This window comes from Tasmannia lanceolata, unplaced genomic scaffold (genome assembly GCF_043159265.1).
Source record: "Tasmannia lanceolata isolate RefF3 unplaced genomic scaffold, GAP_Taslan_0.1 ptg000018l, whole genome shotgun sequence".
NCBI classification, from domain to species: Eukaryota; Viridiplantae; Streptophyta; class Magnoliopsida; order Canellales; family Winteraceae; genus Tasmannia; species Tasmannia lanceolata.
In genome coordinates this window covers 68478042-68504854 of record NW_027518695.1, presented here as the reverse complement: position 1 = coordinate 68504854, position 26813 = coordinate 68478042, and the positions used below count along the sequence as shown (strand labels likewise).

General features: G+C 40.5%; 2 protein-coding genes across 2 annotated transcripts; both read right to left on the bottom strand.

The window, feature by feature from the left end:
- Positions 1-911: 911 nt before the first annotated feature.
- On the bottom strand, positions 912-4044 carry LOC143850653 (uncharacterized). The gene is made up of 5 exons (XM_077359873.1): positions 3821-4044; positions 2401-3724; positions 1927-2244; positions 1138-1539; positions 912-920 (listed from the first exon to the last, which is right to left on the bottom strand). Exons 1-5 carry the CDS (start codon positions 4042-4044, stop codon positions 912-914), a joined length of 2277 nt encoding a protein of 758 aa, XP_077215988.1.
- A 394-nt stretch (positions 4045-4438) lies between these two features.
- LOC143850652 (uncharacterized) lies at positions 4439-22401 on the bottom strand. Its single transcript, XM_077359872.1, has 6 exons — positions 22178-22401; positions 20767-22081; positions 20284-20601; positions 19599-19896; positions 19201-19277; positions 4439-4468 (listed from the first exon to the last, which is right to left on the bottom strand). Exons 1-6 carry the CDS (start codon positions 22399-22401, stop codon positions 4439-4441), a joined length of 2262 nt encoding a protein of 753 aa, XP_077215987.1.
- Between the last annotated feature and the right edge of the window lie 4412 nt (positions 22402-26813).

Below are 26813 nucleotides of genomic sequence, written 5' to 3'. Positions count from 1 at the left end.
CATGTCCTCAGGCGCCATTTTGATCTGGTTATACCCTGAGAATCCATCCATAAAGGATAAGAGTGCATGTCCAGCGGTATTGTCAACCAGGAGATCAATATTTGGAAGCGGAAAATCATCTTTTGGACTTGCCTTGTTCAGATCTCTGAAATCGACACACATCCTGACTTTCCCGTCCTTCTTGGGCACCGGTACAATATTTGCAAGCCATTCAGGGTATTCAACTACTTCGATGAATTTCACTTCGAGTAGTTTCTTAACCTCGTCATGAACTTTCAACTCCCATTCTGTTTTAAGCTTTCGGAGTTTTTGTTTTTTCGGCTTGATGCCAGGGATTAGAGGTAATTTGTGTTGGACAATGTCCTCACTCAATCCTGGCATGTCGTCGTAAGACCAAGCAAAAACCTCCTTAAACTCTTTTAGCAAGGTGATTAATTCTTCACGCTCCTCAGGAGATAAAATTTTGCCAATTCGTATTTCCCGAATTAAGGTTTCATCACCTATATTTACGGTTTCAATTTCCTCTTCAAGTGGTTTAGCGCGGCGACTCTCCTCTTGTTGAATCATATGCTTGATTTCAAGGGGAGTTTCGTCGGCTACCTCATTAGAAGGGGAGTCTTGATTATCATTATTAGTTACTTGATCAGGTTTAGAAGCAGGATCAGTAGAAGAGACAAGTACAGGAATGTAAGCAAAAGAATCTTTTATTTCATCAGAATGAATGATTACATCAGATGACTTGCCCACATCAGGCGTTACAGACTCTGAAACAGAATGAAAAAATAAGTCGACATCAGTATCGACACAACCAGAAATATACACAGACGAAGAATCAATGAATACGTCCTCAGACTTGAACTCGACACCATCAAGGACAGACTCGTCATCTACTCCAGAGGTAGACCCGACCTCTACAGTACCTGCATCAAAAGAAAAGTTAGAAATGACAGACTCTGGGACGGACTCAGAAACTGACACATACTTTGAAATAACTGACTCTTTTGAAGGGACTGGAATGTACTGAGGGATTACTTGGGGTATAACCTGTGAGGTCCAGTTATCCAGAGGTCCCTCGGCTGGGGTGATATAGTCCTCTGGGTTCAGAAAAGGTGCATCTCTTCCAATCATAGCAATGACTGGTGCCTCGGTCTGAAACAAAGAATTCAAGAGTTCCGGTTCGAAGTTCTCAACCCAGTCTAAATCTGATTCCTCTGTCACAACTGCCTCTGCAATCAGCTTACCGAAAAAGTCTACTGGCAGCTCATCTGCGAAGAAGATCTCAAGACCAGGCAGCTTTACCCCGCTCTCATCATACCATGGCTCTGAAAAACCGTAATAAGGGCAATCAGCTCCTTCTTTCCGGAATCTGCCATTCATTATCATACTGAAGGGTCCCATTGGAAATTCTAAACCCTTGCGGCGACACTCGGCCCATTTGAACATGTAAGCTCTCATTTCTTGTATCTCCTTGCGAGTTGGCTTGTATCCCAACCCAAACAAACCATCGGATGCTTTCAACTCGGGCCGCTCAGTCGGACCCTGCATATTCTTTCCCAAACCTGCCCCTGGGAGATACCCAAATCGGCGCATCATCTTGACTACCCGAGTATTAGTGCTAGAAAGAAACATAATTTCTTCATTCATAGCTTCTTTCATGGTGATAGCTGAAACCTCCACTGAAAATCCTGTCAGACTGATATCTCTTGTATTTTCAGTAACAAGCTCTTGAGATATTTGTCCGACTTCTGGCTCGGGATCTCCTTTAACTGTGATCACCCGATTGTTTCGAATGAATTTCAGTTTTTGATGAAGTGTGGAAGGGATAACTCCAACCTTGTGCAGCCAAGGTCGACCAAGCAATAGACAAAAAGAAGTCTTGATATCCAACACCTGAAATTCAATGTCAAAGGTTTCTCCTCCAATGACAATCTCAGTAGCCAAGGTTCCAATAACGTCCCTTCGGGTTCCATCATATGCCAGTATATCCTGCTCAGACGGAATGAAGTCTTCAGGCCCAAACCCCAGAGTAGTGGCAGTGCTCAAATGACACACGTTCAAAGCTGACCCATTGTCTACCAGTACTTCTGATACTTTCTTCTGATTGCAAAGCAGGGTAATCTTGAGAGGACGAGTATGATCCTTTCCTTCTGAAGGCAAGTCCTCATCTGAGAAAGATAAGGCTTTTGAAGCCTTGGTCATGGCCACCAAACCGACCAGCTCGTCAGGAGTGATCTCAACTGATACCTGGGACGAGTTCAATTCACGAAGTACACCCTGTCTGTGCTTCGGCGATGCCATCAGTAAACCCCAAATTGAAACATTAGCTTGGGTTTTCTTAAGCTGATTCAGTAGGTTATCTTCCTCTTCATCAAGTCTTTGTTTCTGCCTCTGACTGTCAACCCCTCTTGCAACTTCAGCGGGATTTTCAACTCTAAGCTCAGCTGGTTTGAAGACTCGTCCACCCCGTGTGACGTGGCGGAGCTCATCACATTGATCGTTTAGGAGTAACAGATCTTCATCATCTATCTTAAGGATGTATGGGGTTTGTATCTCTTCTTCCTCATCATCACTCACCCTTAAGACGTACAGAGATTCGGATTCTTTCTCTTCATCCTCACACTGGAAAACATATGACTGGTTTGATGGCCCAGCCACATCAGGGTCGTTCCAGGATAAAACATACGGCCTTTCGGATTCTGCCAACTGATCTCCTTCAAATTTCCAGACATAGGGTTCTTCGGATTCCACAGCACATATGAAGGAAGCCGGATCAATGATAGACTCCTCGGCGCAAATGACATTGACCGAGGATGGAGGCGGCATTGCATGCGTAGGAAGGGGGTTTCTAGTTACATTTGGTAACTCGATTGACAGTTCCTTCCTATCAATCATGTTTTGAATTTGGTGTTTCAAAGCTAAACACCTATCAGTGATATGGCCCGTGTTACGGTGGTAATCACAGAATTGATCTTCTCTCCAGGATCTTGGCAACGGGTTGGGAGGAGGTTTAATGTCAGGCAACTTGATTTTCTTGTCCTTCAATAGCTTCTTCAAAGCTACGGACAAAGAATACGGAAGGGGATCGAAATGACGAAGAGGCTTCTGCTCCATCGGCGGCCTTCTCACTTCAGTGACTACCCTGGGTGGGGGCCTGACATAATTGACATTATGTACTTCCTTTGGCGCCATCACAGGTCGCTTCCCTTCTCTGACATCAGACGGAATTCTTGATTTCAGGCCTTTAGCCAATGCATCTTCTATCTGAGTCCCAGTCTTAATGAGATGATTGAAATCGAGGAAATACTGAATAGCCATATGGTGATAATATTGTGGTGACAGATTTTTCACCACAATCTTGATTTGATCCTCATCTGACAGACGATGAGTCATTTGCGCGGCCTTCCTTCTCCACCTGCGGATGAAGGAAGTAAAAGTTTCATTATGGCCCTGTTTCAAAGCCTTCAAATCTCTCTTAGTCACGTCGATTCCCTCCTCCATGGAGAACTGCTCGACGAACCTATTTGCAATATTCTCTAGAGTTCGGATCTCCTCTGACTTTAAGCTCAAGAACCACTTTTTAGCCACTCCGACCAAAGATCTGGGAAATAATAGAGCAACTTGCTCCGGAGATAGACCATGCTGTTGTAAAAGCGGAAGAACTGACATTAGATGGCTTCGAGGACACCCGGTCCCATCGTATTTATCCATGTCCGGAACTTTGAATCTAGGAGGCAATGTGACTCCCGGATACAACATAAAATCGGCCATGTTCAACTTTTTCGGGCCTTGAAATTTTATGTTTTCCATCTCTTGGGCCAGCCTATCCATTCTGTCCGCCATCGCTCTGTCCTCATTGGCTCTATTCAGATTAGGATGACGATTTTCTTCTTCATACTGCTCATTATCAAGATCGTCTTCGACGTTCAAGACCGCAGGCCCGGCCATTGCAGGAGGGGGAGGAGGTATAACTGATGGGTGCTGAGCTACATGTTCTCTGGAAGTAGACTCTCTGTCATTTTTCAGACGTGCTATCTCTTCATTCATGTTATTCATCTGTTGGAGCATAGCCTTCATCATCTCACTCATCTCGGCCAAAGCATTTCCAGAGTCAGCCATCTGTGCAATAGGAAATTGGACAGGCGAAGGGATTTCCTGGAGATTGGAGAAAGGTAATGCAGGGGAGGTAAAAGAAATTGGTGAGGAAGAAAAACGACTCAGCCTGGAATCAGCGGACTGACGGGACCAGGTTGATTTTGAAACAAGGATTTTCTTAGGAGCAATGGTTGCTCAATCAAGAATCCCTGAAATGGAAGTATAAACACTAGATTAAAATTTTGACAATCGAGATAAACTATTTTGATCAAACAATGACAAAAGAGGCAAAAACACACTTTCATTAATAAAATTCAAATTGTGATTACAACGGATGAAAAAAAAATTAATCTCTAATCATAACTGGATAAACAGACTGACAAAAATGGGAAATGCAGAAATCAGAATAACAAAACATGATACGGATCTTCAAGGCTCCTCAATCCGAGCCCTCCGACTTGCGGGTTCTTCCGATATTTCTCCACGTCGGAATTTGCGAGATAAGCCTAACCTCCTTTCTATATTTTTGTTTCCCCAAGCAGCCACAATGGATCGGATAAGGTCAGGAGTGAGATCTTCACAAAGAGGAGGGACTATGATTCCGGGAGGACACGGAATTCCCGTAATCTGGTGGAGAATTCGCATGGGTGCATAAAAGGAAGATTTCTCGGTACCCATGAGGTAAACAAATGAATGCGGGTAAGTGCTAGTAAAAACATGGAAACATGAATGACTTACCCAGCGAAACTGACTCTCCTCTACATGTTGTAACCAATTGTGCCATTCATCAATGGACTGAGGTTGGTTGGCTATTGGTTTCCATGTATGGAAATTCTTCAGGGTATACGGATTTTGTTTTTGTCGCTGAAGAATTTGAAATTTTTCACCAAGCCAGACATACAACAACTTCACACACCCACAGAAATTGTCTTTGATATTTTGGGAAGCAATAAGATCTAGTCCCAAAAAGGTCTCTGCTAACATGGTAGGGATAGGATTCCTCCCTTTGTTAATTTGGTCTACCACAGTTAACAAGGTTAACGGAGCAACACGAGGGTTTTTCCGAATGACATATCGCGCAAAGACACTAAAAATCAAAGCATTGCGTCGACAACTCTGAAAACGAGAGTTAGTAGGATCGACGTTTTCAGAAAAAAGGGTGATGAGGTTTTGAACTTGTACACACGTATCCGTTAAGCATGAAAGTGCATCAACGGTTTGATTTTTGAATAGCTTGCAAAAAATGGAATGAGAGGAATCTATGTTCGAAGATTGTATCCAAAGTCCATCTGTTGGGAGCTCTAATAAAGCACACCAATCTTCGAATATAGGACAAAGCTCGAATGATCCAAATCGAAAAACATGAAGATTAGGATCCCAGAATCTAGCGGCTGCTTGGAGAAACTTCCAATTTATATCGGATACACTCAAATGATTGAAGGCACAGATGAACCGATCAGCCATACTCCTGTTCGAAGATTCTAGCGGAAGAGTCCTAATAGTCTCGCTTATCCAGCCTTTCAACACATTATTCGCCATAATTTTAACCTAAACACAAAGAATGGGATAATTAGGGAATGGAGAATAACTTGGAATAAACAAAGAATAAAGATGGACTTAACCAATAATCACAAGAAGGATATAATTGGCGACATCAAATGTTCCATTGATGATCAAAGATGATCAGAAACTCAGGGAAGAGACCACGGTCATAAAATGACAAAAGTAGATCATAGACCGGATCTAAATCTGAAAGGTGGACGACAAAAATGTATGATCAAGAAGATCAATAATGATAGACTATGGTCATAGAGACAGCAGACAAGCTATCGACCATATCTAAGACAGGACGAACAATAATTTGAGTAATATAACAAAAGAATGGATAAATGAGGTTTGCATTTGAAGGATGAAAACAGGTAATATTTATCATCACTGGGTCAAGGAATAAACCATAGCTATGAGTGTGACAGGTAGAAGCCACTAGCTAGGTTCAGATCTGAAAAATGAATATACACGATTGATTGATTCAAGCCCAGGAATCTCTACTAGAAAGTAGGTCCTGATCTTATAAACAAAAGATATATGGACAAAAATCTCAATGAATAGAGCAAAAGATAGGCTACGACCATGAGAGGGCAAGTAAAAACCACTGGTCGGGTCTAGATCCGAAGAACGGACTGATATGACTAATTTGATTAGATAAGGAAGCCTCACTAATGAGTAGGCTCTAATCTGATAATCAAAATATAGATATATACATATATACCCTAACCAGGGGCACCAGCCCTAAATAATGATTCCATAGAGTCAAGAAGCTTGACTCAAGACAGACATGTGAGTGTATTATGACTGCGTCTGTAGCCACATAAGGTGAACTGCAATAATCTATGGATAGGACATGGCTCCTAAATCTAAGCTCCAACATGTGTAAGCAACACATGTTCGTCCTTATATGAATGCAATGTATATATAAGCACATGCAGATCCTAATTGGGTTTTACTAAATCAACAAATATATCCATGTACATAATATATGTAAAATGAAAATAGAGCTCCGGACTCTATCAGGTACTATGCATATGATCCATACTTTAAGTATATAACACAAGTACACAGAGTGTTATATACAGTATGCTCCATTGCTCACCGGCTGCTGTAAACACAAGTACACCGAGTGTTTACGACTGCAGCACTGGCGCATAGCTTGGTAATAGATACAACAGCACCATCTGGATAGTGATATCCCATGAGGCACGCATTATATCTATCCCGTGGAGCCAATAATAAGAAAATCAATAAAAGAAAATAAAGAACAAAATGATGTATGCTGTGCAGTGTGTGAATCCCTTATTTTAAACACCTATTTGGTGCCCCTGGATTCTAAGCAATTAAATTCCCATTTATAATGATTTTAGCTCAAAATTCTTCAAAATTAGCAACAAATGGCATTTTAACAGAGTTAGGCAATGTTCCAAGAAATCCCCAGCAGAGTCGCCAGCCTGTGGACCCCGATCCGCGAGAGAGGCGGTGAGGGACGAGCCCCACACACGAAAGTCTCTATCTGGATCATCCACGTGAATGGAGAGCTCTACCAAGGAACTCTCGAAAGAAGTGCCTCTCACAGCATGAGTGGCGATATAAAAGGTGAGATACCTCTCGATTCGGGGACTAGCCCAGATTCGAGGCATACCTTAAACAAAGAAGAGTCGCCATCCAAGGAAGTGGGCCAAGGATCCCATACTATGCTCTGTTGCAACGGATAACCAGAGATTATAAAAAGAGGGTTCGTGCCTGGTTACGAATTTGGAAGGTCTAAAGAGCACCTCATCCGCCCAAGTGCAAACACCTGGTCTCTTATGCCATTTATTATTGATTTTAAGAGTTTTGGGCAAAAGTCATATGAAATGAGAATCAATATCTCCGAGAAGACGTCTATCTAATCATGCATGTCTCGGAGATGAATAATAATCACACATAAAAGAAATTATATAAGTGTCACCTAGGAGTAGCTAGATTCTGAGTGACAAGCCTAAAGAGCTAGGTTATGAGTGTCATGCCTAATTGGTGTCTGAGTTCTGATGTGCAAACACATGCATGCTCCAGCTAAAGGTATAGGATCTGTACATGAAAGTAAGAAAACACAGCAAAACACACAACACAATTCAATTCTATAAATGACTGGACAAAATGAGTCCTAACTCTAATGCGACCTGACTCGGACCAAGATGGTCGTCCATCCCAGCTGCTCTACGTATCCCGGCCTCGGGAAGAATCGGAGTCAACGTAGTTCGATGACCTATTCTAAACTACGATGCCTAACCATCTAGAACCGCTATCCTAGACTCGATCCACTAGACTCGACTGATTTTTAAAGTTTTTTTGTATAATTTGCTTAGATTCAAGTGAATTGTAATTTTTAGGACTCTCTATATGTCCTAACTAATGCAAGTTGGTTAGCCTTAAACTAATGCAGGTGGGCCATACATCCTATGTGTAACTAGGTTGTGCAACCTAAGGAAAATCATGGGCTGACTATATGCTTCCTAGTCTAGCCATCGGTTCGACTAGATGTCTAACCGATCAACTCGAGGCCTCCTAACTCTAGGGACACTCACACGACAGGACACACCATATCAATACAAATCAGGACAGACTCCTAACTCTAAAACACCCCATATATCTAGGACAGAATCCTAACTCTAGGGGAAGATCTTTTTGAAAAAGATTTTAAAGAATTTTTGTATTTTTGGAATATTTGAAATGTTTATTATATTTTTTTTAAAAGTTTGGCTGGACTTGGGATGTGGATCCCAAGCTGCACTACGTACCTCGTGGAAGAGGATCAAGCCAACGTAGTTCGGAATAGAATTTCCTAACTACTCTGAAAGACTAAAGATTTTTAAGGTTTTTGGTTTTTGGAATGTTTTTGATGTTTTTTGAAATTTTTGAATGTTTATGAGTATTTTTGAAATGTTTTTGTTGTTTTTGAGTATTTTTGGATTTTTAAGTGTTTTTGAGATACTTTTGGATTTTTAAGTGTTTTTTGAGATGTTTTTGGATTTTTGGAATTTTTGACACAAGAGGAACAAAATCCTATCATCATACAGGCAGGACTGACTTCTGAAATCCCGCAAAGGTCGGACAGCATCCTATGCTTTGCGGGGGAAAAATGACAAAAACACGACTCTGCAAGGGTTGGATAGCTTCCTATACCTTGCAAGAACGGATAGAAAGACATGATATGATGAGAGGTAGGATGGAATCCTAACCCCTATGATGATAGAATTTGATTCCTGAACAAATGACTGACTCTCTAACTAAGGAATAGACTCATATGCTAAGACTGACTTCTAATGCACAACCCTAAGAGGGGAGTGCTCATGAGACTAAGCTAGTCTCCTAAAAGAAGAGGAGATAAAGAAGGGGTGTTAGTGAGACTGGGCAAGTCTCCTAAAACAAAAGGATAGCTAAGGCTAATGAGACAAAGCTTGTCTCCAAAGGGTTCGATTGTGTTTTCGTGAGACATAGCTTGTCTCCCTAAAAGGGTTGGTGCTTTAATGAGACAAAGCCTGTCTCTAAACGGGTTTGGCATTGAATGCTAGGACATAGCTTGTCTCCCTAAAAGAATGCGACGAGTAAAACAACAGAGACAAAGCTTGTCTCCCCAAAAGGATGATAACCACTAGGCTGAATGAGACACGGCCTGTCTCCTAAGAAGGGCTCTAGATAGCTCTTTCATTGCCCTTATGATGAAAAGGCTCCTAATGCTTAAGGGTATCCAAAAGACTAGGCTAGTCTTCCAAATTAAAGAAGGGAGTGTTATTTGGACTGAGCAAGTCTCTTAAGGATGGGCTTGGGCTAGCGCCTTCATCGTCCTTTACAATGACAGGGGATTCTAGCATCTAAAGAAATTTAACAAAAAATCTAAAAGACTGTGTTAGTCTATCAAAGATAGAAGAAAAAAAACTACCAGATAGTCGTAAATTTCATTCTATTCTTATAAACATAAATCAAGTGCTAAGCAAAGAAGAATTTTTAAGAACATAACAATCATAAAATGGTAAACAACATTAATTAGTCCAGACCAGCCGCTGGATAGCCTAATAAAGTAAAAGTAAACAATATCAAACACTTCTATTCCCAACCATACACATCACCCCAATATGGGGACTCCAATGAAATCAGATGATGCTAAAGTAATCATCTGATATCAAATACACATAATAATATTTCTACATCCCGCCTTGAAATCAGACAGTACTCATATCGATAATATCGAATAGAGTAGTCATCTGATCTCCTTCTTCCTATCTAAACAATTTATTTAAATAAAAACATCTAAAAATGGGCTTAGGCTAGCGCCTTCATCGTCCTTTTCAAGGGTATTTGTATTTTATTTTTATTTGTATCAACCATATAAAATTGAGGGTAACAAATGAAATTTATGACCAGGATTTAAACTTTAATAATTTATACAACACAAAATCTGAATTCAACTTGATAATAAAAATGAAATGAAATTCTTAACAAGATACAAATCAAGAAGAATACCAAGCACAAACAACACTAATCATAGCAAGGATATGATTCATAAAAAAAACGAGTGTTGAAATAGAGATGGACAGAAATGACTAAAGGTGAGAGAGCTACTAATATTAAAGAGGTGATTACTGTTAATATCAAGAGAGTAAAGGCTGCAAATATTATACAAGATAAATGGGGGGATGTACATATCACAAAGATGTAGGGGTTGAATTTCAAATAAATAAACTGCACATAGAACAAGAATTAGACTACTCATAGATCCAGAACTAAACTGCAAATAAATGGATTATACATGAAAAAAAATGGGCTGGATATAAAACAGGAAGACTGAAACTGGATTTTGTATTATGCAAAACAAGGTAAACCATGGATTGAACTGTTTTTATAGACACAAAGCATAGGCTGAAATAGGGTTTGAAACAAAGGTCATAGAAAACAGGAACTGAAACAGGGGCTGTAGAAAATAGGGGCTGATTTGAAAATTTTCTGAAAATTTAAACATTAAATATTTCAAACACTAAAACAATGTAATGCCAATAACAAATATCTTATAGGCTATACTTTATCATGTTCTGATTTTGTCACTACCATATATTAAAAGTTTCCCTAACTCATTTTATCCATCATTCATTAGAAAATTATCAACATAATGATCACTATTTTAAGAATTAATAGATAAGAAAATCTGTACAACTATAGCACATGATGAGACTAACATTTTCTTTTCAAAGAAGAGGAATTGGAAGAAAAGGCAAACTGTGCAATCGAGAGGGCATGACTCAATCAGTATAACACTCAAAATGAAGACAAAATATTTAATTAAATGCTGTTCTCCTCCATACCTTATATAAGCTAATCGCATATTAAATTCTGAGATTTCCAAATTGACATATTTCAATGAGGAAATGCAATCTTCGTAAACATACATTATTATTACTCCAAAAAAAAAATCTCTTCGGGGTAAAAAAAAATGAACTGAAGCATTCCATCATCATTTTGGAAAGCATCATTTTTCAAGTGTACAATTATATATTCCAATAAAATACAACATGCAGGCTGCACTAATTCAACCAACTAAAACAATAAAATAAAATAAAAAATTCAAAGTGTATGACTATAGCCTCTAGGAAAATTTTCTTTTTCAATTCACAAATGCCTGTGTAATAAGAAAACTATAATTATCATTCAAGAGACATACAAGCTAACTGAGTCCAGCATCCTCCTCCCCTCTTAAAAAAAAAATTTATAAACGAAGGTAAGGCTGCTATTATTAAGAAATGTGTTGGGGGCTTTTAATATCAAATGAGAAATGGTGTGAATATTCGCTTCAAGGGAATCGATATTATTATTAACATATCCCTGCAAGTGTACTGACACTGCTTGCATTTTTATATCCTGAGTCATCAAAACCACGTTTTAGAACATTTATCCATTCATTTCACTGATAAAACTAAAAAAAAATAAGTCCAATTCATCCATCCACAGATCCTAATTCCAGCCAATACAAACAGAAACAACAAAGTATATATTAGAAACAGACAAATTTAGAGAATACCTTTTTGCGAATGAGATGGATGAAAAAAATCACTCCAAAGATGTATAGCTTCTTCAATCCGAGACCTTTGTCTTTAGTTTCCCCTGACAGATCCGGTTCTTTGTTCCTCCGTGACTCCGTTCAAGACGAAACAACCTTCTCTTCTTCCAACCTTCTCTTCTTCTTCTTAAAGTACAGAGCTAGCGTCCTTCTTCTTTTTTTTTTAAATCAAAATAAGATCTCCAATATTCTCTAAAATTTCCGTCAATTACACAGAGCATCCAGATCTGTGAAGATCTATGTGCTCAGAATTTGATCGGAATTCCGCCGGAGATAATCGGAGAAGACGATTGATGGACGGAATTAGGGGTTTAAAAGTTTTAGATCTGAGATTTAGAGCTCGAAATTTAAGAAAATCCTCTAAGATCTGCTGAAAAGAGGCAATTTCAACTGGTGAAAAAGAAGATTTTATCAACTAGAGATCTAGCAATTGACCGAAGAGATAATCGGAGAAGATGACCGGAGTTTTGATCGGAAAAGAATAAGAAAAGGTTTCGGATCTAAAGGACTAGGGATTTCAAGATCAAATGGAAAATTAAAACAACAAGATCATTACAAAGAATGAATCAACCGAAAGCTTACCGGAGAAATGCAAATGGCCGGAAAACCTTACCGGAAAATGATCGGGATTAAAAAAAACGATCGGAGAAAAAAACACAGATCTATTCTCTCTCTTACGATTCTCGCTCTCTCTCTCTCTCTCTCTCTCTAAACAGAGATTTTTTTTTCTTTTCTTTTTTTTTTACAAATGAGATTAAACATATATTTATAGGTTTTTTTAGAAATTTGATATTGGCACTCAATTGATAAGCGCACAAATGCGCGACCCTAAATGGCTAATGCACCCCCCACTCCCTGATAACCACACAAACTCCGCTTGTCTTTTCCGAATTTTTTCGGCGAAACTTTCTGAAATTTTTCGAGGATTTTTCTGAGGTTATAAGGCTTCTAAAAATGTATTCATGGGCATTTAGGGGCTTGATCTGGTTTGGTTTTTTCCTAAAATACAAGGTTTTGGGGTAAATTAAGGAAACAATGCGGGCCACCCTCTCCTTGCACTACACACACCTTTTCAATCTGAACGCTAAACAAACGAACCCCGATCTCAATGAAATTTGCAAGGGGGAAGAGAAAACCATAATCCAACCTAGGGTGAAGCTTGGGACCCTAACTAATTCATTTGATGAGGTTTAGGTCAAACTTGAAAGATTTAGGGCACAGTCAAAATGGGGTGTCTACAGATGCCCCTCTTTGGCAGAGCGTGCTTGTCGCGCGAATGTCAAAGCTGAACTGACAGCACATTTTGACTGGCCTAAGATTAAAGAGTTTAAAATTTTTGATTTTTGATTTTTGAAAATGATATCCACAAGATACATGGTGAAATAGCCTTTCACCAGACTCTGACTCTGCAAACGCTGGTGAGATAGCCTCTCTCCAACTCTTAACTCAGTACATACTGACGAGATAGCCTCTCTTGCAAAACATTAAATGACAGATTTGAACGCAAATGATCTTGAAATTCGGAGAGAAAATGGATTTGAATGCCATGTGAAAATGGACTTGAATGCCATGTGAAAATGGACTTCAAATGACTTTGGATGCCGTGTGAAAACGGACTTTGAATGCCATGTGAAAATGGACTTGAATGCCATGTGAAAATGGACTTGAATGCCATGTGAAAATGGACTTGAAATGACAAATGGTGAAAGAAATGACCAAACTCCAAATCGCGGAGCTATTGGCGAAAACAACTTTTAAAATCTTTCAAATGGTGAAAGAAAAGACCAAACTCCAAATCGCGGAGCCATTGGCGAAAACAACTTTTAAAATCTTTCAAATGGTGAAAGAAAAGACCAAACTCCAAATCACGGAGCCATTGGCGAAAATAGCTTTTAAAATCTTTCAAATGGTGAAAGAAAAGACCAAACTCCAAATCACGGAGCCATTGGCGAAAACAGCTTTTAAAATCTTTCAAATGGTGAAAGAAAATGACCAAACTCCAAATCGCGGAGCCATTGGCGAAAACAGCTTTTAAAATCTTTCAAATGGTGAAAGAAATAACCAAACTCCAAATCGCGGAGCCATTGGCGAAAACAGCTTTTAAAATCTTTCAAATGGTGAAAGAAATAACCAAACCCCAAATCGCGGAGCCAAAGGCAGAAATATATTTTTTTTTTATGAAAGGAAAATTCATTGAAATGATTGAAGATATGACCAACTTTGATCAATTTCACAAGGTGAATAAGTTATTCTTTGTCAAGAATGATTGAAAACGTATGATCTTTGCTGAAGATAAAACTCAAGAAACTTGAAGAAAATTTCAGGTAATGACCCTTTTAAAAAAAAAAAAAAAAAAAAAAAAAAAAAATTTGCTGAGGGTTTGACGATTGCAGGAGCAAATTCTAGACTCCGCTAGGGATAAGATTTATTGCACTCAAGCTTCTCTGGTTTTCTTTTGCTGAGAATAGTTATCCCAGTTATCATCACGCTTGATATCTTTTATGACGTAAGTCATAAAAGATGCCCCTAGTATGAAATACTTCCATGACAGATTCATAAGAGAGCAAATCACAGGAAATGGTCAAAATTTTTCATTTCATTGAATATCTGAGGTTACAAAGCTTTCAGGTTTACAAAAGGCTGTATCTGCCCGACAATTGCCTTTCAATTCTAACGATCTCTGCCATTTCATATGGGCTTGAAAGCCTGCCATATGGACTTGAGAATCAATCATCTTCTGAACTTCACTCTGCTGCGCATCACCCTTGAGGGGATACAAATTCATCATTTTTTTTTTCATCACCCCAGCCTTGGGAGGAATATTAACCGCACAGGACTCTGGAATTTGACCTTGACTCGACATAGAAAAAGACTTGGACAACCAGCAAATGAGAACTTCGACGGGCACAATGACTTAAACTCTAAGAGAGACTGAATCTGCTTTTTAGTCTGATAAGTATTTTTAAAATGGTACAGTCTACCACTCTTAAAATCTTTTGAAAACCGTATTTAAAGGTGTTTCATTCCTTTTTTCGGTATTTCCATCATGGTTATTATTCCCTTGGATTGCTTAGTCTTAACCCCTTAGCCTTGAGAGTGTCAGAAGAATTTATGTCGGTGCTTACTCAGACTTTGAAGTAGTGCTGCCGAAGAAATGGAAGTTTTGCTGGCTTTCAGAGGTTTTGTCCTTTATGAAGTCACTGCCATGACCAAATTGCCTTTTCAGGTTTTCGATTTGGCGGACCGTATGCCTTAATTTTTGCCTAAGCCGCCCTTTCAGGTTTTCAGCTTAGCGGGCGAATGACCCTAACTTTTGCCTAGACCGCCCTTGCGGGTTTTCTGTCTAGCGGGTCTAAGACTCCATTATTTTTTTTATTTTCTTTCTGTTTCTCTACAAACCTGGACCTAAGTACACCAGAAGGACTTTTAGGTAGGCTTGGGTTCAAACAGGTTAACATTTGGTAAGTTTTCATGTATTTGACCGAATCTGGCCCTCCAGACTGCCTACGTATCCCCAAAGAAATGGGAATCAGGTCCGCGTAGTTCGCCCATTTGGGTTTCAAAAATTGTTTATTTTGTTCTTTCTTTCCTTTTTTTTTTTTTAAGGATTTGAAAGGTTTGAAGGATTTGACCGAACCTGAATTAATCAGGCTACCTACGTACCCTGTAGAGAGGGATCAGGTCATGACGTAGTTCAGGCTATTATCTTTTATGATGCAAGTCATAAAAGATGCCCCTGGTTTGAGTTTATCAAAGAATGAAAGTTTTTTTTTATTATTTAGGCCCAAAGTGTTTGCAAATGGTTTTTGACTTTGAGGTTGTTGGCTTTTGAGCTCTGATCGATCAAAGACGGTCTCCTGGTGCATCTAAGCATAGTACTTTTTTAGTTGGTCCAGGTTTGTAGGTTCTGTTAATTTTTCTCCATTTTCATTGAGGAGTCTCACGGCTTTTCCAGGCAGGACTTCATCAACAATGTAAGGACCAGACCAATTTGGTCTGAACTTCCCTCTGGGATCAAACACCGGTGCCCGGTAGGATTTCAAAACAAGATCTCCTGGTTTTAGGTCTCGGACCTTGACTTTCTTGTTGAATGCCCTTTCAATTCTTCTCTGATACCCTTGGATATGATACAAGGCTCTCAGTCTCTTTTCATCAATCATCTGCAATTCCTGATGTCTGGCTTTGGCCCACTCAGACTCTGGCAGATTTGCTTCCATCATAACTCTTAGAGACGGGATTCTCACTTCAACAGGGAGGACTGCTTCCATTCCATACACTAGAGAATATGGAGTTACACCTGTAGAGGATCTGATCGATGTCCTGTAAGCCCATAAAGCAAAAGGAAGTTTGTTCGACCAGTCCTTATAAGTCTCGGTCATCTTACTGATTATGACCTTGATATTCTTATTCGCTGCCTCTACAGCCCCGTTGGTCTGCGGTCTGTAAGGAGATGACTTGTGATGCTTGATTTTAAACTCTTCGCATAGGTGCACTACCTCTTTCTTGAAATGAGATCCATTATCAGAAATCAATTCATGAGGTACTCCATATCTGCAAATGATATTCGCACGGATAAACTTCGCAACTGTATTGGAAGTTATGGAAGCATATGAAGCAGCTTCTATCCATTTCGTGAAATAATCAATGGCCACCAAGATGTACTCGTGTCCACTCGACGATTTAGGATAGACTTTGCCAATGATATCAATTCCCCATACTGAGAATGGCCATGGCGAGGTCATAGAGTGCAGCTCTGACGGAGGCACATGAATAAGATTCGCATAGACTTGGCATTTATGACATTTCTTCACGAATGCGAAACAATCTGTTTCCATTGAGGGCCAATAGAATCCAAGTCTTAGGATCTTCCTTGACAACATTTTACCGTTCATGTGAGGACCACAAACACCTTCATGTGTTTGTTCTATGAGCTCTGCAGCCTGATCTTCATCAACACACAGAAGCTGAATACCGTCAAATGACCTTCTGTACAACTCTTCACCACAAATGATGAAGTTGGCAGCGAACTTCTGAAGAGTTTTCCTCTCTTTGCTGGAAGCTTCAGGCGGATGTCCCTTGCCTGAAATGAAATTTCTGATATCTGTATACCATGGCTTTCCATCTGGACACCTGGCAGATATTTCAATGGCATTCACATGTGCTGGAGCCCATTGCAATCTTACAGCTAAAGGTTGAACCTCCATTGTAGCAGAAATGTCCAACATTGATGCCAGAGTAGCTAGAGCATCAGCAAAGTGATTTCTTGTCCTCGACAGATGAGTGAAGGTGACATTCCTGAACTTTTTGACCAAAGATTCGAGATAAGTGTGATATGAGATCAACCTCGCCTCTTTTGTCTTCCAATCCCCATTTATTTGACAAATGATCAGGATTGAATCTCCAAATACATCGATGTCTTGAATTCGCAAAGCTAAAGCTGCCTCAAGTCCTGCGATGCATGCTTCATATTCTGCCATGTTATTGGTGCACTCAAATTGTAACTTGATGGATAACGGAATGTACTCCTTCTTTGGAGATACCAAAACAGCCCCTATTCCTTGACCGTGATTATTGACAGCTCCGTCAAAGTACATAAGCCACTTGGAACTCAGAGTCTCTTCTTCAATGTCCATGATCTCCTCATCAGGAAAATCAGCCTTCAGAAAAGCATTCTCCTCAACAGGAGCATCAGCCAACTGCTCAGCGATGACCCGTCCCTTAATTGATTTCTGAGTGACATAAGTGATGTTAAACTCAGACAATAATAGCAACCATCTGGCTGTTCTTCCAGTAAGAGCGGGTTTTTCGAACAAATACTTCAACGGATCCATCCGTGAGAGCAAAAATATCTTGTTCGACAGAAGATAATGTCTAAGCCTTTGAGTCGCCCAGACCAATGCTAAACACGTCTTTTCCAAGACAGTGTACTTGATTTCATACTCCAACATTTTCTTACTGATGTAGTAAATGGGCTTTTCTTTCTTAGACCCTGCCTCCTGCTGAGCAAGCATACAACCCATTGCTGTATCTGTGATGGACAAATACATCAACAATGGTTGACCAGGAATGACTGGGGATAAGACAGGAGGCAAAGACAAGCACTGCTTGACCTTTTCAAACGCTTCCTGACATTCTTCATTCCATTTCTTAGAGGAATTCTTTTTCAATAACTTGAAGATGGGTTCACACGTCATAGTTAAACGAGATATGAATCTCCTCAAGTATTGCACTTTGCCAAGGAATCCACGAATCTGCTTTTCTGTCTTTGGTGGTTGCATTTCTTGGATAGCCTTGATCTTCTGAGGGTCCACTTCGATTCCTCTTTCACTGACCATGAATCCAAGCAACTTCCCTGACGTGACCCCAAATACACATTTATTAGGGTTCAAGCGAAGCTGAAACTTCCGGATTCGCTCGAAGAACTTTCTCAAAGCGATTGTATGCTCTGGCCGAGTCCTGCCTTTGACAATCATGTCATCTACATAAACCTCGACTTCCTTATGAATCATGTCATGAAGAAGAGTAGTCGCGGCCCTCTGATAGGTGGCACCAGCATTCTTGAGACCAAATGGCATCACTCTGTAGCAATATGTCCCCCACTGAGTAATAAATGCCGTCTTCATCATGTCCTCAGGCGCCATTTTGATCTGGTTATACCCTGAGAATCCATCCATAAAGGATAAGAGTGCATGTCCAGCGGTATTGTCAACCAGGAGATCAATATTTGGAAGCGGAAAATCATCTTTTGGACTTGCCTTGTTCAGATCTCTGAAATCGACACACATCCTGACTTTCCCGTCCTTCTTGGGCACCGGTACAATATTTGCAAGCCATTCAGGGTATTCAACTACTTCGATGAATTTCACTTCGAGTAGTTTCTTAACCTCGTCATGAACTTTCAACTCCCATTCTGTTTTAAGCTTTCGGAGTTTTTGTTTTTTCGGCTTGATGCCAGGGATTAGAGGTAATTTGTGTTGGACAATGTCCTCACTCAATCCTGGCATGTCGTCGTAAGACCAAGCAAAAACCTCCTTAAACTCTTTTAGCAAGGTGATTAATTCTTCACGCTCCTCAGGAGATAAAATTTTGCCAATTCGTATTTCCCGAATTAAGGTTTCATCACCTATATTTACGGTTTCAATTTCCTCTTCAAGTGGTTTAGCGCGGCGACTCTCCTCTTGTTGAATCATATGCTTGATTTCAAGGGGAGTTTCGTCGGCTACCTCATTAGAAGGGGAGTCTTGATTATCATTATTAGTTACTTGATCAGGTTTAGAAGCAGGATCAGTAGAAGAGACAAGTACAGGAATGTAAGCAAAAGAATCTTTTATTTCATCAGAATGAATGATTACATCAGATGACTTGCCCACATCAGGCGTTACAGACTCTGAAACAGAATGAAAAAATAAGTCGACATCAGTATCGACACAACCAGAAATATACACAGACGAAGAATCAATGAATACGTCCTCAGACTTGAACTCGACACCATCAAGGACAGACTCGTCATCTACTCCAGAGGTAGACCCGACCTCTACAGTACCTGCATCAAAAGAAAAGTTAGAAATGACAGACTCTGGGACGGACTCAGAAACTGACACATACTTTGAAATAACTGACTCTTTTGAAGGGACTGGAATGTACTGAGGGATTACTTGGGGTATAACCTGTGAGGTCCAGTTATCCAGAGGTCCCTCGGCTGGGGTGATATAGTCCTCTGGGTTCAGAAAAGGTGCATCTCTTCCAATCATAGCAATGACTGGTGCCTCGGTCTGAAACAAAGAATTCAAGAGTTCCGGTTCGAAGTTCTCAACCCAGTCTAAATCTGATTCCTCTGTCACAACTGCCTCTGCAATCAGCTTACCGAAAAAGTCTACTGGCAGCTCATCTGCGAAGAAGATCTCAAGACCAGGCAGCTTTACCCCGCTCTCATCATACCATGGCTCTGAAAAACCGTAATAAGGGCAATCAGCTCCTTCTTTCCGGAATCTGCCATTCATTATCATACTGAAGGGTCCCATTGGAAATTCTAAACCCTTGCGGCGACACTCGGCCCATTTGAACATGTAAGCTCTCATTTCTTGTATCTCCTTGCGAGTTGGCTTGTATCCCAACCCAAACAAACCATCGGATGCTTTCAACTCGGGCCGCTCAGTCGGACCCTGCATATTCTTTCCCAAACCTGCCCCTGGGAGATACCCAAATCGGCGCATCATCTTGACTACCCGAGTATTAGTGCTAGAAAGAAACATAATTTCTTCATTCATAGCTTCTTTCATGGTGATAGCTGAAACCTCCACTGAAAATCCTGTCAGACTGATATCTCTTGTATTTTCAGTAACAAGCTCTTGAGATATTTGTCCGACTTCTGGCTCGGGATCTCCTTTAACTGTGATCACCCGATTGTTTCGAATGAATTTTAGTTTTTGATGAAGTGTGGAAGGGATAACTCCAACCTTGTGCAGCCAAGGTCGACCAAGCAATAGACAAAAAGAAGTCTTGATATCCAACACCTGAAATTCAATGTCAAAGGTTTCTCTTCCAATGACAATCTCAGTAGCCAAGGTTCCAATAACGTCCCTTCGGGTTCCATCATATGCCAGTATATCCTGCTCAGACGGAATGAAGTCTTCAGGCCCAAACCCCAGAGTAGTGGCAGTGCTCAAAGGACACACGTTCAAAGCTGACCCATTGTCTACCAGTACTTCTGATACTTTCTTCTGATTGCAAAGCAGGGTAATCTTGAGAGGACGAGTATGATCCTTTCCTTCTGAAGGCAAGTCCTCATCTGAGAAAGATAAGGCTTTTGAAGCCTTGGTCATGGCCACCAAACCGACCAGCTCGTCAGGAGTGATCTCAACTGATACCTGGGACGAGTTCAATTCACGAAGTACACCCTGTCTGTGCTTCGGTGATGCCATCAGTAAACCCCAAATTGAAACATTAGCTTGGGTTTTCTTAAGCTGATTCAGTAGGTTATCTTCCTCTTCATCAAGTCTTTGTTTCTGCCTCTGACTGTCAACCCCTCTTACAACTTCAGCGGGATTTTCAACTCTAAGCTCAGCTGGTTTGAAGACTCGTCCACCCCGTGTGACGTGGCGGAGCTCATCACATTGATCGTTTAGGAGTAACAGATCTTCATCATCTATCTTAAGGATGTATGGGGTTTGTATCTCTTCTTCCTCATCATCACTCACCCTTAAGACGTACAGAGATTCGGATTCTTTCTCTTCATCCTCACACTGGAAAACATATGACTGGTTTGATGGCCCAGCCACATCAGGGTCGTTCCAGGATAAAACATACGGCCTTTCGGATTCTGCCAACTGATCTCCTTCAAATTTCCAGACATAGGGTTCTTCGGATTCCACAGCACATATGAAGGAAGCCGGATCAATGATAGACTCCTCGGCGCAAATGACATTGACCGAGGATGGAGGCGGCATTGCATGCGTAGGAAGGGGGTTTCTAGTTACATTTGGTAACTCGATTGACAGTTCCTTCCTATCAATCATGTTTTGAATTTGGTGTTTCAAAGCTAAACACCTATCAGTGATATGGCCCGTGTTACGGTGGTAATCACAGAATTGATCTTCTCTCCAGGATCTTGGCAACGGGTTGGGAGGAGGTTTAATGTCAGGCAACTTGATTTTCTTGTCCTTCAATAGCTTCTTCAAAGCTACGGACAAAGAATACGGAAGGGGATCGAAATGACGAAGAGGCTTCTGCTCCATCGGCGGCCTTCTCACTTCAGTGACTACCCTGGGTGGGGGCCTGACATAATTGACATTATGTACTTCCTTTGGCGCCATCACAGGTCGCTTCCCTTCTCTGACATCAGACGGAATTCTTGATTTCAGGCCTTTAGCCAATGCATCTTCTATCTGAGTCCCAGTCTTAATGAGATGATTGAAATCGAGGAAATACTGAATAGCCATATGGTGATAATATTGTGGTGACAGATTTTTCACCACAATCTTGATTTGATCCTCATCTGACAGACGATGAGTCATTTGCGCGGCCTTCCTTCTCCACCTGCGGATGAAGGAAGTAAAAGTTTCATTATGGCCCTGTTTCAAAGCCTTCAAATCTCTCTTAGTCACGTCGATTCCCTCCTCCATGGAGAACTGCTCGACGAACCTATTTGCAATATTCTCTAGAGTTCGGATCTCCTCTGACTTTAAGCTCAAGAACCACTTTTTAGCCACTCCGACCAAAGATCTGGGAAATAATAGAGCAACTTGCTCCGGAGATAGACCATGCTGTTGTAAAAGCGGAAGAACTGACATTAGATGGCTTCGAGGACACCCGGTCCCATCGTATTTATCCATGTCCGGAACTTTGAATCTAGGAGGCAATGTGACTCCCGGATACAACATAAAATCGGCCATGTTCAACTTTTTCGGGCCTTGAAATTTTATGTTTTCCATCTCTTGGGCCAGCCTATCCATTCTGTCCGCCATCGCTCTGTCCTCATTGGCTCTATTCAGATTAGGATGACGATTTTCTTCTTCATACTGCTCATTATCAAGATCGTCTTCGACGTTCAAGACCGCAGGCCCGGCCATTGCAGGAGGGGGAGGAGGTATAACTGATGGGTGCTGAGCTACATGTTCTCTGGAAGTAGACTCTCTGTCATTTTTCAGACGTGCTATCTCTTCATTCATGTTATTCATCTGTTGGAGCATAGCCTTCATCATCTCACTCATCTCGGCCAAAGCATTTCCAGAGTCAGCCATCTGTGCAATAGGAAATTGGACAGGCGAAGGGATTTCCTGGAGATTGGAGAAAGGTAATGCAGGGGAGGTAAAAGAAATTGGTGAGGAAGAAAAACGACTCAGCCTGGAATCAGCGGACTGACGGGACCAGGTTGATTTTGAAACAAGGATTTTCTTAGGAGCAATGGTTGCTCAATCAAGAATCCCTGAAATGGAAGTATAAACACTAGATTAAAATTTTGACAATCGAGATAAACTATTTTGATCAAACAATGACAAAAGAGGCAAAAACACACTTTCATTAATAAAATTCAAATTGTGATTACAACGGATGAAAAAAAAATTAATCTCTAATCACAACTGGATAAACAGACTGACAAAAATGGGAAATGCAGAAATCAGAATAACAAAACATGATACGGATCTTCAAGGCTCCTCAATCCGAGCCCTCCGACTTGCGGGTTCTTCCGATATTTCTCCACGTCGGAATTTGCGAGATAAGCCTAACCTCCTTTCTATATTTTTGTTTCCCCAAGCAGCCACAATGGATCGGATAAGGTCAGGAGTGAGATCTTCACAAAGAGGAGGGACTATGATTCCGGGAGGACACGGAATTCCCGTAATCTGGTGGAGAATTCGCATGGGTGCATAAAAGGAAGATTTCTCGGTACCCATGAGGTAAACAAATGAATGCGGGTAAGTGCTAGTAAAAACATGGAAACATGAATGACTTACCCAGCGAAACTGACTCTCCTCTACATGTTGTAACCAATTGTGCCATTCATCAATGGACTGAGGTTGGTTGGCTATTGGTTTCCATGTATGGAAATTCTTCAGGGTATACGGATTTTGTTTTTGTCGCTGAAGAATTTGAAATTTTTCACCAAGCCAGACATACAACAACTTCACACACCCACAGAAATTATCTTTGATATTTTGGGAAGCAATAAGATCTAGTCCCAAAAAGGTCTCTGCTAACATGGTAGGGATAGGATTCCTCCCTTTGTTAATTTGGTCTACCACAGTTAACAAGGTTAACGGAGCAACACGAGGGTTTTTCCGAATGACATATCGCGCAAAGACACTAAAAATCAAAGCATTGCGTCGACAACTCTGAAAACGAGAGTTAGTAGGATCGACGTTTTCAGAAAAAAGGGTGATGAGGTTTTGAACTTGTACACACGTATCCGTTAAGCATGAAAGTGCATCAACGGTTTGATTTTTGAATAGCTTGCAAAAAATGGAATGAGAGGAATCTATGTTCGAAGATTGTATCCAAAGTCCATCTGTTGGGAGCTCTAATAAAGCACACCAATCTTCGAATATAGGACAAAGCTCGAATGATCCAAATCGAAAAACATGAAGATTAGGATCCCAGAATCTAGCGGCTGCTTGGAGAAACTTCCAATTTATATCGGATACACTCAAATGATTGAAGGCACAGATGAACCGATCAGCCATACTCCTGTTCGAAGATTCTAGCGGAAGAGTCCTAATAGTCTCGCTTATCCAGCCTTTCAACACATTATTCGCCATAATTTTAACCTAAACACAAAGAATGGGATAATTAGGGAATGGAGAATAACTTGGAATAAACAAAGAATAAAGATGGACTTAACCAATAATCACAAGAAGGATATAATTGGCGACATCAAATGTTCCATTGATGATCAAAGATGATCAGAAACTCAGGGAAGAGACCACGGTCATAAAATGACAAAAGTAGATCATAGACCGGATCTAAATCTGAAAGGTGGACGACAAAAATGTATGATCAAGAAGATCAATAATGATAGACTATGGTCATAGAGACAGCAGACAAGCTATCGACCATATCTAAGACAGGACGAACAATAATTTGAGTAATATAACAAAAGAATGGATAAATGAGGTTTGCATTTGAAGGATGAAAACAGGTAATATTTATCATCACTGGGTCAAGGAATAAACCATAGCTATGAGTGTGACAGGTAGAAGCCACTAGCTAGGTTCAGATCTGAAAAATGAATATACACGATTGATTGATTCAAGCCCAGGAATCTCTACTAGAAAGTAGGTCCTGATCTTATAAACAAAAGATATATGGACAAAAATCTCAATGAATAGAGCAAAAGATAGGCTACGACCATGAGAGGGCAAGTAAAAACCACTGGTCGGGTCTAGATCCGAAGAACGGACTGATATGACTAATTTGATTAGATAAGGAAGCCTCACTAATGAGTAGGCTCTAATCTGATAATCAAAATATAGATATATACATATATACCCTAACCAGGGGCACCAGCCCTAAATAATGATTCCATAGAGTCAAGAAGCTTGACTCAAGACAGACATGTGAGTGTATTATGACTGCGTCTGTAGCCACATAAGGTGAACTGCAATAATCTATGGATAGGACATGGCTCCTAAATCTAAGCTCCAACATGTGTAAGCAACACATGTTCGTCCTTATATGAATGCAATGTATATATAAGCACATGCAGATCCTAATTGGGTTTTACTAAATCAACAAATATATCCATGTACATAATATATGTAAAATGAAAATAGAGCTCCGGACTCTATCAGGTACTATGCATATGATCCATACTTTAAGTATATAACACAAGTACACAGAGTGTTATATACAGTATGCTCCATTGCTCACCGGCTGCTGTAAACACAAGTACACCGAGTGTTTACGACTGCAGCACTGGCGCATAGCTTGGTAATAGATACAACAGCACCATCTGGATAGTGATATCCCATGAGGCACGCATTATATCTATCCCGTGGAGCCAATAATAAGAAAATCAATAAAAGAAAATAAAGAACAAAATGATGTATGCTGTGCAGTGTGTGAATCCCTTATTTTAAACACCTATTTGGTGCCCCTGGATTCTAAGCAATTAAATTCCCATTTATAATGATTTTAGCTCAAAATTCTTCAAAATTAGCAACAAATGGCATTTTAACAGAGTTAGGCAATGTTCCAAGAAATCCCCAGCAGAGTCGCCAGCCTGTGGACCCCGATCCGCGAGAGAGGCGGTGAGGGACGAGCCCCACACACGAAAGTCTCTATCTGGATCATCCACGTGAATGGAGAGCTCTACCAAGGAACTCTCGAAAGAAGTGCCTCTCACAGCATGAGTGGCGATATAAAAGGTGAGATACCTCTCGATTCGGGGACTAGCCCAGATTCGAGGCATACCTTAAACAAAGAAGAGTCGCCATCCAAGGAAGTGGGCCAAGGATCCCATACTATGCTCTGTTGCAACGGATAACCAGAGATTATAAAAAGAGGGTTCGTGCCTGGTTACGAATTTGGAAGGTCTAAAGAGCACCTCATCCGCCCAAGTGCAAACACCTGGTCTCTTATGCCATTTATTATTGATTTTAAGAGTTTTGGGCAAAAGTCATATGAAATGAGAATCAATATCTCCGAGAAGACGTCTATCTAATCATGCATGTCTCGGAGATGAATAATAATCACACATAAAAGAAATTATATAAGTGTCACCTAGGAGTAGCTAGATTCTGAGTGACAAGCCTAAAGAGCTAGGTTATGAGTGTCATGCCTAATTGGTGTCTGAGTTCTGATGTGCAAACACATGCATGCTCCAGCTAAAGGTATAGGATCTGTACATGAAAGTAAGAAAACACAGCAAAACACACAACACAATTCAATTCTATAAATGACTGGACAAAATGAGTCCTAACTCTAATGCGACCTGACTCGGACCAAGATGGTCGTCCATCCCAGCTGCTCTACGTATCCCGGCCTCGGGAAGAATCGGAGTCAACGTAGTTCGATGACCTATTCTAAACTACGATGCCTAACCATCTAGAACCGCTATCCTAGACTCGATCCACTAGACTCGACTGATTTTTAAAGTTTTTTTGTATAATTTGCTTAGATTCAAGTGAATTGTAATTTTTAGGACTCTCTATATGTCCTAACTAATGCAAGTTGGTTAGCCTTAAACTAATGCAGGTGGGCCATACATCCTATGTGTAACTAGGTTGTGCAACCTAAGGAAAATCATGGGCTGACTATATGCTTCCTAGTCTAGCTATCGGTTCGACTAGATGTCTAACCGATCAACTCGAGGCCTCCTAACTCTAGGGACACTCACACGACAGGACACACCATATCAATACAAATCAGGACAGACTCCTAACTCTAAAACACCCCATATATCTAGGACAGAATCCTAACTCTAGGGGAAGATCTTTTTGAAAAAGATTTTAAAGAATTTTTGTATTTTTGGAATATTTGAAATGTTTATTATATTTTTTTTAAAAGTTTGGCTGGACTTGGGATGTGGATCCCAAGCTGCACTACGTACCTCGTGGAAGAGGATCAAGCCAACGTAGTTCGG

Excerpts from the sequence above, each read along its gene's own strand:
- LOC143850653 (XM_077359873.1), bottom strand. The coding sequence starts at position 4,044 with ATGAATGAAGAGATAGCACGTCTGAAAAATGACAGAGAGTCTACTTCC. Across the intron at positions 3,725-3,820 it reads ATGGCGGACAGAATGGATAG|ATTCAAAGTTCCGGACATGG; the intron begins GCTGGCCCAAGA and ends ATTGCCTCCTAG. Across the intron at positions 2,245-2,400 it reads CCGCTGAAGTTGCAAGAGGG|GTATCAGTTGAGATCACTCC; the intron begins GTTGACAGTCAG and ends AACTCGTCCCAG.
- LOC143850652 (XM_077359872.1), bottom strand. The coding sequence starts at position 22,401 with ATGAATGAAGAGATAGCACGTCTGAAAAATGACAGAGAGTCTACTTCC. Across the intron at positions 22,082-22,177 it reads ATGGCGGACAGAATGGATAG|ATTCAAAGTTCCGGACATGG; the intron begins GCTGGCCCAAGA and ends ATTGCCTCCTAG. Across the intron at positions 20,602-20,766 it reads TTGAAAATCCCGCTGAAGTT|GTATCAGTTGAGATCACTCC; the intron begins GTAAGAGGGGTT and ends AACTCGTCCCAG.